This window comes from Procambarus clarkii, chromosome 40 (genome assembly GCF_040958095.1).
Source record: "Procambarus clarkii isolate CNS0578487 chromosome 40, FALCON_Pclarkii_2.0, whole genome shotgun sequence".
Taxonomy (NCBI): Eukaryota; Metazoa; Arthropoda; class Malacostraca; order Decapoda; family Cambaridae; genus Procambarus; species Procambarus clarkii.
The window spans coordinates 12,804,154-12,816,653 of NC_091189.1; the positions used below are offsets into that span (position 1 = coordinate 12,804,154).

General features: G+C 43.9%; 1 protein-coding gene across 3 annotated transcripts in view; it reads right to left on the reverse strand.

Annotated features, from left to right (window-relative positions):
• The window catches only part of LOC123749551 (homeobox protein caupolican), a 258,164-nt gene that overhangs the window by 164,288 nt on the left and 81,376 nt on the right, over positions 1 to 12,500 (reverse strand). For all 3 annotated transcript variants that reach the window (XM_069338693.1, XM_069338690.1, XM_069338692.1), the window contains one exon: positions 3,973 to 4,088. In XM_069338693.1, the coding sequence (XP_069194794.1) occupies positions 3,973 to 4,088 (116 nt within the window). The remainder of the gene's footprint in view (positions 1 to 3,972; positions 4,089 to 12,500) is intronic.

Genomic DNA, 12,500 nt, shown 5'->3' on the forward strand with positions numbered 1-12,500 from the left:
TATTACAGATGGGCTACCTGTAAACATGGGGAATCGGGAAGAATAAATGGAACATGTACACACGATCACCCTAGAAAGTGCAGAAACCTCCTCAATACAGGTAAATGTACCAAAAGCTGTGAATTCTTTCACCCAGAAATTTGCAAGAACTCTTTGGACAGGAAAGAGTGCTTCAATGCTGAATGTCCAGCTTTTCATATAAGAGGTACCAGGCGAATAAAACCGACAGACTACCACTATGAAAACAGCCACTACTCCATCAACCGGGATAATTTTTTAGCAAGAGGAGGAGGAGAAGAATGGCTAAAAATGACCAGACTCTACCACCAACTCGGTCAAATGCTAGAGAGGACGCAAACACAGTGGCCTCCTTACCAGAGCCTCAGATATTAACACCAATTAAAGCATCCAGCACTTCCACTAACACGATAACATCATTTATATTTGCCAACATCCAGGGTATAAAAACACGCAAATCCAACAAAGTTCATTTTATAGATGGTCTCCTTCATGAGGCAAATGCAGTGTTTGCAGCCCTAACGGAAACTCACACAAAGGACTACCTTGATGGTGAAATATGGATCCCAGAATACAATCTCTTCAGATGTGATAGGAAACACCGGCTTCAGGGTGGGGTCAGCCTCTACATCAAAGACACACTCATCTGTACTGAGCTGCTAAACACCTCAAATGATATGGTGGAAGTGCTGATAGTCAAAATAGAGATCCTAAATGTAGTTGTTGTCCTTGTATATAAGTCACCGGAGGCAAACCCTCAGCAGTTTAAAAACCAACTAATGAAAATAGAGCACTGCTTGGAAAACCTCACAAATCCAGCTCCGAACATCATCCTGCTTGGGGACTTCAACCTACGGCACCTGAAATGGAAGCACCTGGCTAATACAGTAATATCAGAAAGAATACCAGGAAGTAGCCTAAATGAGCAGGCACATGCAAATGACCTGCTACGGATGTGCGATAGGTTTGCCTTAAACCAGCAAATAGTAGAACCAACTAGGAAGGAGAACACGCTGGACCTCATTTTCACTAATAATGATGAGTTGATCGGGAACATAATGATTACAAATACCTGTTACTCAGATCACAACTTAATTGAGGTACTGACAACCATGGGGAATGGACCTCCAAAACCAGTCCAGATTCCCGGTGGAGGAGATTTCAGCAAATTCAACTTCAATAATAAACGGATAAACTGGGAGCAAATAAACCAGGACTTCACAGAAATAAACTGGGAAGAACAGCTAGGAAATGCAAACTTGAACCAGTGCCTGGAAAAAATAAGCTCAGTAGCACTAGAAATATGTTCAAACCGCATACCCCTAAGAAAAAAGAGAAAGAGATGCAGATTGGAACGGGAACGTCGTTCCTTATATAGGCGAAGAAAACGAATCGCGGAACAACTTGAGAGTCGCACCCTATCTCAAGAACGGCGAAGAAGGTTAGGTAGAGAAATAGAAACAATTGAACTCAAGCTACAAGAATTATACAAAACCCAGGAGAGGCAAAGAGAGCAAAAGGCCATCAGTGAAATAGAGAGAAATCCGAAATATTTTTTCTCCTATGCAAAATCAAGATCAAAAACCACATCTAGTATCGGGCCCCTGCGAAAGGGAGATGGAACTTTCACAGATGACAACAAAGAAATGAGCGAGTTACTGAGGAAGCAGTACGACTCTGTTTTCAGTGAGCCATTAAATGCACTAAAGATTGATAACCCAAATGAATTTTTCATGGATATGATACCAACATCAAATCACATATCAGACGTCGCCCTATCCCCACTAGATTTTGAAGAAGCCATAAACAGTATGCCTATGCACTCTGCACCAGGCCCGGATTCTTGGAACTCCATATTCATCAAGAACTGTAAAAAACCACTATCGCAGGCCCTTCACATTCTGTGGAGACAAAGCCTAGATACTGGCGTTATCCCTGACATACTAAAAACAGCAGAGATAGCACCACTCCATAAAGGAGGAAATAAGGCAGAGGCAAAAAATTACAGACCGATAGCACTAACATCGCACATCATAAAAATTTTTGAGAGAGTGCTAAGAAGTAAGATCACAAAATACATGGAATCACAGCATCTCCATAACCCCGGACAACATGGTTTCAGAACAGGGCGCTCTTGCCTGTCGCAGTTGCTGGACCACTATGATATGGCATTAGATGCTATGGAAGACAAACAAAATGCTGATGTAATTTACACAGATTTCGCAAAAGCTTTTGATAAATGTGACCATGGTGTTATTGCACATAAAATGCGTTCAAAAGGAATTACCGGGAAAATAGGCAGATGGATCTACAATTTCCTGACTGACAGAACCCAATGTGTAATAGTCAACAAAATAAAATCCAGCCCATCAACCGTGAAGAGCTCAGTCCCCCAGGGTACTGTGCTTGCTCCAGTACTTTTTCTCATCCTCATATCGGACATAGACCAGAACACAACCTATAGCACTGTATCATCCTTTGCAGATGACACTAGGATTTTCATGAGAGTTGGCAACATAGAGGACACGGCAAACCTCCAATCAGATGTAGATCAGGTCTTTCTATGGGCTACAGAAAATAATATGGTATTCAACGAGGATAAGTTTCAGCTCATGCGCTACGGAAAAATTGAAAACATAAAAACAGGAACCACGTACAAAACGCAGGCAAATCATAACATAGAACGAAAAGGCAATGTAAAGGACCTGGGTGTACTCATGTCGGAAGACCTTACCTTTAAAGAACACAATAAAGTAGCCGTCACAACTGCAAGAAAAATGACAGGTTGGATAACAAGAACTTTTCACACTAGAGATGCTATACCGATGATGATACTTTTCAAAACGCTTGTGCTATCTAGAGTGGAGTACTGCTGCACAATGACAGCCCCTTTCAAAGCTGGAGAAATTGCTGACCTAGAGAGCGTGCAGAGATCCTTTACTGCTAGAATCCACTCAGTAAAACATCTAAACTACTGGGACCGACTAAAGAGCCTAAATCTGTACTCCCTTGAGCGCAGGCGGGAGAGATACATAATAATTTACACGTGGAAAATAATTGAGGGGCTGGTCCCAAACCTGCACACAGAAATAACACCACATGAGACCAGAAGACATGGCAGGATGTGCAGAATACCCCCGTTGAAAAGCAGAGGTGCAACAGGTACTCTGAGAGAGAACTCTATCAACATCAGAGGCCCGAGACTGTTCAACACGCTTCCACTACACATAAGGGGCATAACTGGCAAACCCCTCACAGTGTTCAAGAGAGAACTGGATAAGCACCTCCAAAGGATACCTGATCAACCAGGCTGTGACTCATACGTCAGGCTGCGAGCAGCCGCGTCTAACAGCCTGGTTGATCAGTCCAGCAACCAGGAGGCCTGGTCGACGACCGGGCCGCGGGGACACTAAGCCCCGGAAGCACCTCAAGGTAGCCTCAAGGTAGGTAGATTCATTGACACTACCAGCGACCCAGGAGCTGCCGGTGTCCTGTTTCAGCGCCTCAGTGCAGCGGCCCAGAGGGAAAACGCCTACTGTGTCCTCAGTTCCTGACAGGAACCTGAGGAGCTCAAAAAAAATGCACAACTTTTATCATTTCAGTGTAGTCCCCAACTTGTGACCTATAACTGTTAAAAAATGTCAAATGAAGCAAAACAAAATAACAAAAAAGTGTGATGGTAGAACAAAACAACATTGAAACTGCATTGGAGGGAGAGGGAAGGAGGGGGGGGGGCGAGGGAGGGGATGGGATCAAAAGAAGGGAGAAGCAATATCAGGAGACCCCCTCCCCCCCCCCCCCCATGATGGACACACACTGTGAGTGCACTCAGACACGCGCGTGTGTACTCACAGGAGCAGTACAGTACTAGGTGATGGTACTCACAGGAGCAGTACAGTACTAGGTGATGGTACTCAACAGGAGCAGTACAGTACTAGGAGTGATGGTACTCACCCGTAGGCGGCGAAGGTTGGGTCGTAGGGGTAGTAGCCGGCCGGGGAGGCGGCCAGACCGCTCCCGTACATGGAGACGTCAGCGGCCCCACCCTCCTTCATCCCGTACCCCGAGCTCTGTAATACACACACCTCTCACTTACTCCTCTCCAATGGTGTAATAATTATCATCTTAATTATAATAACAATTATATATATCATTAGGCACTCAAAATAATAGAAAATTTAAAAATGATAGTTAAAATATATGAATTATAATAATAATAGAAAATCCGTAGGAACAGTGAAGAGGTTTCGAAGCTATGGGTTGGGTGTTCCCAGGCGCACGTTCGAGCCCTCAGCACGGCTCCTATGGATTTTTCTCGTTGATGTAATTGCTCTGTGTAATAATAGTTATATTAAATAAATAATAATTGAAAAAGTTATATAATTATATGTGGAGCACCACACACGGGAGAACATTATATGTGGCGCACCGCACACGGGAGAACACTATATGTGGAGCACCACACACGGGAGAACATTATATGTGGCGCACCGCACACGGGAGAACACTATATGTAGCGCACCACATACGGGAGAACACTATATGTAGCGCACCACACACGGGAGAACATTATATGTAGCGCACCACATACGGGAGAACATTATATGTAGCGCACCACATACGGGAGAACACTATATGTAGCGCACCACACACGGGAGAACATTATATGTAGCGCACCACATACGGGAGAACATTATATGTAGCGCACCACATACGGGAGAACATTATATGTAGCGCACCACATACGGGAGAACATTATATGTAGCGCACCACATACGGGAGAACACTATATGTAGCGCACCACATACGGGAGAACATTATATGTAGCGCACCACATACGGGAGAACACTATATGTAGCGCACCACATACGGGAGAACACTATATGTAGCGCACCACACACGGGAGAACATTATATGTAGCGCACCACATACGGGAGAACATTATATGTAGCGCACCACATACGGGAGAACATTATATGTAGCGCACCACACACGGGAGAACACTATATGTAGCACACCACATACGGGAGAACATTATATGTGGCGCACCACATACGGGAGAACACTATATGTAGCGCACCACATACGGGAGAACATTATATGTAGCGCACCACATACGGGAGAACACTTCTAAGCCTAATGACCAAATCTTAATGAAAATTGAACGTGAAAATGATAATAAATCTCAAATATTAAAAAAGGAATTCCAACGAAATTAAGACAGAAGCGAAAAAAAATGTAACCATTTCAGAAGCAAAATAATCACTGAATAAAGCACTACTGGAACGGAGGAAGAGGAATAACCCGAGACGGAACGCCATGTTAAGGGATCCAATTCGATAAACCAAACAAAAGCCCGTAAAAAGGAGAGGATTCGACCCCCTTTATGAAGAGGTCTGGATGCACTCGACTCAGATATTGCTCTCCTTGTGGTGATCCTACGCTTTGACTGATGACCAGAATTAAAAAAATTACTTCAGGTTTAAGAAAAATGCCTTTCTGAATTCATTTGCAAGATCTTTTTATTATATATATATATATATATATATATATATATATATATATATATATATATATATATATATATATATATATATATATATATATATATATAATATTTTAGAATGGAGATGAAAGAATCAGCTGGTGAAGTTTTAATTGTCAAAAATTCCATTTAGTATTCTGGGGAAGATTTTATACTGTTGGCTAGTGGGTTGTGTGGTGGGGTGGTAGGTGGTGGGTGGTAGGTGGTGGGGTTGTATGTGGTGGGGTGGTAGGTCAGGTAAACTGTTAGTTGGATAGTAGCTGGTTGATTGTTTCATTGGTGTGGTCGTTCAGTAGATGGTTAGGTGGATTAATATGTTGGTTGGTTACCTCTTAGGATGACTGGTAAGTCAGTATGATTGTTTGTTGGTTAGTTATGTGGATGGTTGGCTGGTTAGCTGGTTGGATGATCGATCAATTATATCAATGGTTTGTCAGATGTATAGATGGTTGACAGATCACCGATCAATATATGGATGACTATTTTAGGCTAATGGCTGTTTGGATGATTTTTAAAGATATTGTTAAAAATGGCGAATCAGACTAGTCACTGCACACTCACTGCTAACTGTCCCCATTCCTCCCCCTCATTCCCCATCCCCCCCCCTCACTCACACACACACACATAAGACTCACCGAATATATCATATATATGATATATTTGCAAGGGGAGAGAGGCATACTTCATAGACTCCAGTTATTGCTTGGTATATTGAATATGACGGAAGCGAAACAGAGAAAAGAGAATAAGGGAGAGGGAGAGGAAGAAGTGGAGTGGCAGAATTAACAGTAATAAAGTGGAGGGAGAAGTGAAAGGAAAACGGAAAGGGTAGGAGACAGAAGGTAGGTAAATCGAAGGGAAAGGGGACGGAGGAGGGGAAAAGGATGGGTGAGTTATGCCTTGGTCACAGCCTAGTGGAGTAGGGCTGTTGTTGTTGTTGTTGCTGAAGGCGGGGTCCAAGCGCCACAGCTCGACCCTGCTGTGACTATTTAAAAAAAAAAATATATATATATATATATATATATATATATATATATATATATATATATATGTCGTACCTAATAGCCAGAACGCACTTCTCAGCCTACTATTCAAGGCCCGATTTGCCTAATAAGCCAAGTTTTCATGAATTAATGTTTTTTCGTCTACCTAACCTACCTAACCTAACCTAACCTAGCTTTTTTTGGCTACCTAACCTAACCTTACATATAAATATAGGTTAGGTTAGGTTAGGTAGGGTTGGTTAGGTTCGGTCATATATCTACGTTAATTTTAACTCCAATAAAAAAAAATTGACCTCATACATAGAGAAAAGGGTTGCTTTATCATTTCATAAGAAAAAAATTATAGTAAATATATTAATTCAGGAAAACTTGGCTTATTAGGCAAATCGGGCCTTGAATAGTAGGCTGAGAAGTGAGTTCTGGCTACTAGGTACGACATATATATATATATATATATATATATATATATATATATATATATGTCGTACCTAATAGCCAGAACGCACTTCTCAGCCTACTATGCGAGGCCCGATTTGCCTAATAAGCCAAGTTTTCATGAATTAATGTTTTTTCGACTACCTAACCTACCTAACCTAACCTAACCTAACTTTTTCTGCTACCTAACCTAACCTAAGCTATAAAGATAGGTTAGGTTAGGTTAGGTAGGGTTGGTTAGGTTCGGTCATATATCTACGTTAATTTTAACTCCAATAAAAAAAAATTGACCTCATACATAGAGAAAAGGGTTGCTTTATCATTTCATAAGAAAAAATTATAGTAAATATATTAATTCAGGAAAACTTGGCTTATTAGGCAAATCGGGCCTTGAATAGTAGGCTGAGAAGTGAGTTCTGGCTACTAGGTACGACATATATATATATATATATATATATATATATATATATATATATATATATATATATATATATATATATATATATATATATATACCTAAACATTTGTATATTGAAATAGCCTCAGTCACTTCGTTAAACTCCTTCCACTTTATTAGAACAACTGAGTAAATTCTTACTGACGTCCCCGTGACTAAGTTGTCTCTTCCCTCACACTGGTCCTTCCCATGTCAGTCAATTCAGTACCTTGAACGTCACAATCATATCTCCTCCGATTCTTTGCCCCTTCAGTGACGTGAGGTTCAGTTCATTTAAACATGCCACATTGTTGATGCCCCTCATCTGTGTTATAACCAATCACAATTATCCAGTCTGACAACAAAGCTGTAAACCACCTTCAGCATCGCTATGTACTTCACTAGGTAAAGGGTTCCACGCGGGTGCTTGGTGCTGTTGGCCTGATGGAACATCTGCGGTGTACAACGTTCTGAAACCTTCCTTATTAGGGCTCTTGCAGGCATCATCCTTGCATATGCTGCTGATGTTGCTTAGTTGAAATGTGCCTCAGGAAATAGATTCCAAAATTTCAAGAGCCTTTTGAAGGCTGGGAGCTACAGGTGTTGCCCAAAATATGATATATTCCATCCAGTCTCCTTTCTTGGGGCATCCAGCGCCTTTGCCTTGCACTTGGTAGGGCTCAAAATTAGTATGTCAATGTTTAAACTATTTCCGCTGGCTATCCAGGTCTTGTATCAGTCGTGTTCTGCTAGTATGTTGGTCATCACCTTGTTCTCACCTGCTAGCATCATCATGGAGGCCATTACCCCCCTTCTGGTATGTCGTTCAGGTATATCGGCAACAATACACGTCCTATCAATGACTCTTGAGGAACTCTTGTCATGTGTCTATGCCTGTGTGTGTGTGTGTGTGTGTGTGTGTGTGTGTGTGTGTGTGTGTGTGTGTGTGTGTGTGTGTGTGTGAGTGTGTGAGTGTGTGAGTGTGTGTGTGTGTGTGTGTGTGCCTGTGTGTGTGTGTACTCACCTATATGTACTCACCTATATGTGCTTGCAGGATCGAGCATTGACTCTTGGATCCCGCCTTTCGAGCATCGGTTGTTTACAGCAATGACTCCTGTCCCATTTCCCTATCATACCTGGTTTTAAAATTATGAATAGTATTTGCTTCCACAACCTGTTCCTGAAGTGCATTCCATTTCCCCACTACTCTCACGCTAAAAGAAAACTTCCTTACATCTCTGTGACTCATCTGAGTTTCAAGCTTCCATCCATGTCCTCTCGTTCTGTTACTATTCCGTGTGAACATTTCGTCTATGTCCACTCTGTCAATTCCTCTGAGTATCTTATACGTTCCTATCATGTCCCCCCTCTCCCTTCTTCTTTCTAGTGTCGTAAGGCACAGTTCCCTCAGGCGCTCTTCATACCCCATCCCTCGTAGCTCTGGGACGAGTCTCGTTGCAAACCTCTGAACCTTTTCCAGTTTCATTATATGCTTCTTCAGATGGGGACTCCATGATGAGGCGGCATACTCTAAGACTGGCCTTACGTAGGCAGTGTAAAGCGCCCTAAATGCCTCCTTACTTAGGTTTCTGAATGATGTTCTAACTTTTGCCAGTGTAGAGTACGCTGCTGTCGTTATCCTATTAATATGTGCCTCAGGAGATAGATTAGGTGTTACGTCCACCCCCAGGTCTCTTTCACGCGTCGTTACAGGTAGGCTGTTCCCCTTCATTGTGTACTGTCCCTTTGGTCTCCTATCTCCTAGTCCCATTTCCATAACTTTACATTTGCTCGTGTTGAATTCTAGTAGCCATTTCTCTGACCATCTCTGCAATCTGTTCAGGTCCTCTTGGAGGATCCTGCAATCCTCATCTGTCACAACTCTTCTCATCAACTTTGCATCATCCGCAAACATCGACATGTAGGACTCTACGCCTGTAAACATGTCGTTAACATATACAAGAAATAGAATTGGTCCCAGCACCGATCCTTGTGGTACTCCACTTGTTACTGTTCGCCAGTCCGACTTCTCGCCCCTTACCGTAACTCTTTGGCTCCTTCCTGTTAGGTAGTTCCTTATCCATTCTAGGACCTTTCCCCCCACCCCCGCCTGCCTCTCGAGCTTGAACAGCAGTCTCATGTGCGGTACTGTATCAAAGGCTTTTTGGCAGTCCAGAAATATGCAGTCTGCCCAACCATCTCTGTCCTGTCTTATCCTCGTTATTTTATCATAGAATTCCAGAAGGTTTGTTAGGCACGATTTCCCTGTCCAGAACCCATGTTGATGTTTGTTCACAAACCTAATGTTCTCCAGGTGTGCAACCAGTCGTAGCCTAATTATTCTTTCCAGTATTTTACAGGGGATGCTTGTCAGTGATACAGGTCTGTAGTTAAGTGCCTCCTCCCTATCTCCTTTCTTGAAGATCGGCACGACATTTGCCTTCTTCCAGCAACTGGGCAATTCTCCTGACATAAGTGACTCATTAAAGATCATTGCCAGAGGCACGCTGAGGGCCTGTGCTGCTTCTTTTAGTATCCACGGTGATACTTTGTCTGGTCCAACTGCTTTAGTTGCATCTAGAGTTGTCAACTGTTTCATTACCTCCTCTGCTGTCACCTCTATATCTGATAGTCTTTCATCTAGGGTAACCCCTTCCAACAATGGGAGCTGCTCAGGCTCGGTAGTGAACACTCCATGGAAACTGGCATTCAGTGCCTCGCAGATTTCCTTGTCACTTTCAGTATATGCCCCCTCTGTCTTCCTTAGTCTTGTCACTTGGTCGTTCACCGACATTTTTCTTCTTATATGACTGTGTAGTAACTTAGGTTGTTTTTTCGCTTTGATTGCAATATCGTTCTCATAGTCCCTTTCCGATGTTCGTCTTATGTTAATGTAATCGTTCCTAGCTCTGTTGTATCTGCTTCTGTTGTCCTCTGTTCTTTGTCTTCTGTACTTCCTCCACTCCCGCCTGCTGGCCATTTTTGCTTCCTGACACTGTCTATTAAACCATGGGTTATTATATTCCTTCTTATTTTTTCCCTTTACCGTTGGTATAAATCTCTCTTCGGCCTCCTGGCATTTCTGTATGACTAGGTCCATCATATCTTGGACTGTTTTTCCTCTAATTTCTTCCTCCCACTGCACTTCACCCAGATAGTCCCTTATCCTCATATAGTCCCCTTTCCTGTAGTCAGCTCTCCTTTCCCAGATCTCTTGTCCCATGGTCATAATTTTGAATTCCATCATGTAGTCAAAGACTAGGACACAATGGTCACTGGCCCCTAGAGGTATTTCATGCTCTAAATTCTCGATATCTTCTACGTTCTGGGTGAAAATCAGGTCTAATAGGCTCGGTGCATCTCCTCCTCTTTCCCTTGTGTCTTCCTTCACATGTTGTGTCAGGAAATTCCTGTCTATAACATCTACTAATTTTGCTCCCCACGTTTCATCCCCTCCATGGGGATTCCTTGATTCCCAATTTATCTCTCCATGATTTAGGTCCCCCATGATCAGCAGCTTCGCTCTCATTCTGTGGGCTAGTGTTGCTGCCTTCTGCAGTTCATCTATACATGCTTTGTTGTTGTCATCATACTCCTGCCTGGGTCTTCTACTGTTTGGTGGGGGATTGTAGATTACCAGGATCACAATCTTCCTCCCATCTACTGTCAGAGTTCCATGTATGAAGCTTGTGCACTCATTGGTAACTCGATTTCCCAGGTCTTCAAACTTCCATTTCCGCTTTATTAGGAGTGCTACTCCCCCTCCCTGTCTCTGTGTCCTCTCTTTTCGTATCACCTGGTACCCTTCAGGAAAGATAGCATCTGAGATCATGTCATTAATTTTAGTTTCCACAATTGCAACTATGTCAGGATCTGCTTCACTCACTCTTTCTTTTATCTCTTCTGCTTTATTAGATACCCCATCAGCATTGGTGTACCAAACCTTGAGATTCTTCATGGAAACTCTTGTACCAGAGTTCTCCCTTTCTCTGGGGGTCTGGGGGGATCTGGGGGATGTCTGGGGGGTGACTGGGGGCAGAGGGGATCTGGGGGATCTGGGGGGTGTCTGGGGGATGACTGGGGGCGGGGAGGGTCCGGGGGATGTCCGGGGGGATCCAGGGGGTGTCTGGGGGGGTCCGGGGGGTGTATGGGGGGTGAAAGAGTTCAGGAGGGGTGCTTGGGGGGCTACTGGGGGCTGGGCTTCTAGGAAGGTAGGTAGGAGGGTCTGGGGTAGGGCCTGGGTAGGTAGGTCTGGAGTAGGAAGGGCATACTGGGTCTGAAGATTAGGGAGGGCATAGAGGGGTTGGGAGATGGCGTAAGGTTGGGAGACAGATAGAGGTTGAGAGGTTGGGAGGGGGATGGATAGAGGGGGTGGGGGGGACCTCCCACCTCCCTCGCAAGGGTGGGGGGTCACATGGAAGGAGAGGGGATGAGGAGGGGTGAGGGCAGGGTAGGCTTTGGGTGTTGAGGGGATGAGGTCTGGGTGGGTTCTTGGGGTTGAGGGGATGAGGTCTGGATGGGATTTGGGGGTTGAGGAGATGAGAGCTGGGTGGGTTTTGGGGGTTGAGGGGACGAGGGCTGGACGGGTTTTGGGGGTTGAGGTGATGAGGGGGTCCTTGGAATGTGGGATGAATTTGACTCCAGTGGGGTCAGAGGGGTCAAGGGATGTGCTGGGGAGATAAGCAGGGGCGGCTGATTTGGGAAAGGGGTGACCTGAGAAGCACGTGTGAGCTGGTTAGCATGGGGTGGATTAGCACTGGGGTGTGTAGCTGCGCTCAAATGGGAAGAGTCGTATTGTTGTTTGCTTGCTCTGTGGGCAATCTGTTCCTCCTTCGTCATGAATTTGTCAATAAATACGTTGTAGTAATTTTCGCTACCTCTGAGTAGGTGTTTGTGATGCAGTATGTAATCCACTGCCTCTTCGTTAGTGAACTGTACCAGGACAGGTCGTTTCCTGTTACAGTTGTATGGTCCAATGCGTCGGTGGACTTGCACCTCATTCCCTGCCATCTGGGCTCTCATGTCTCTCAAGATCCCCTGTAGTTCCAAATCCTGTGTGTGT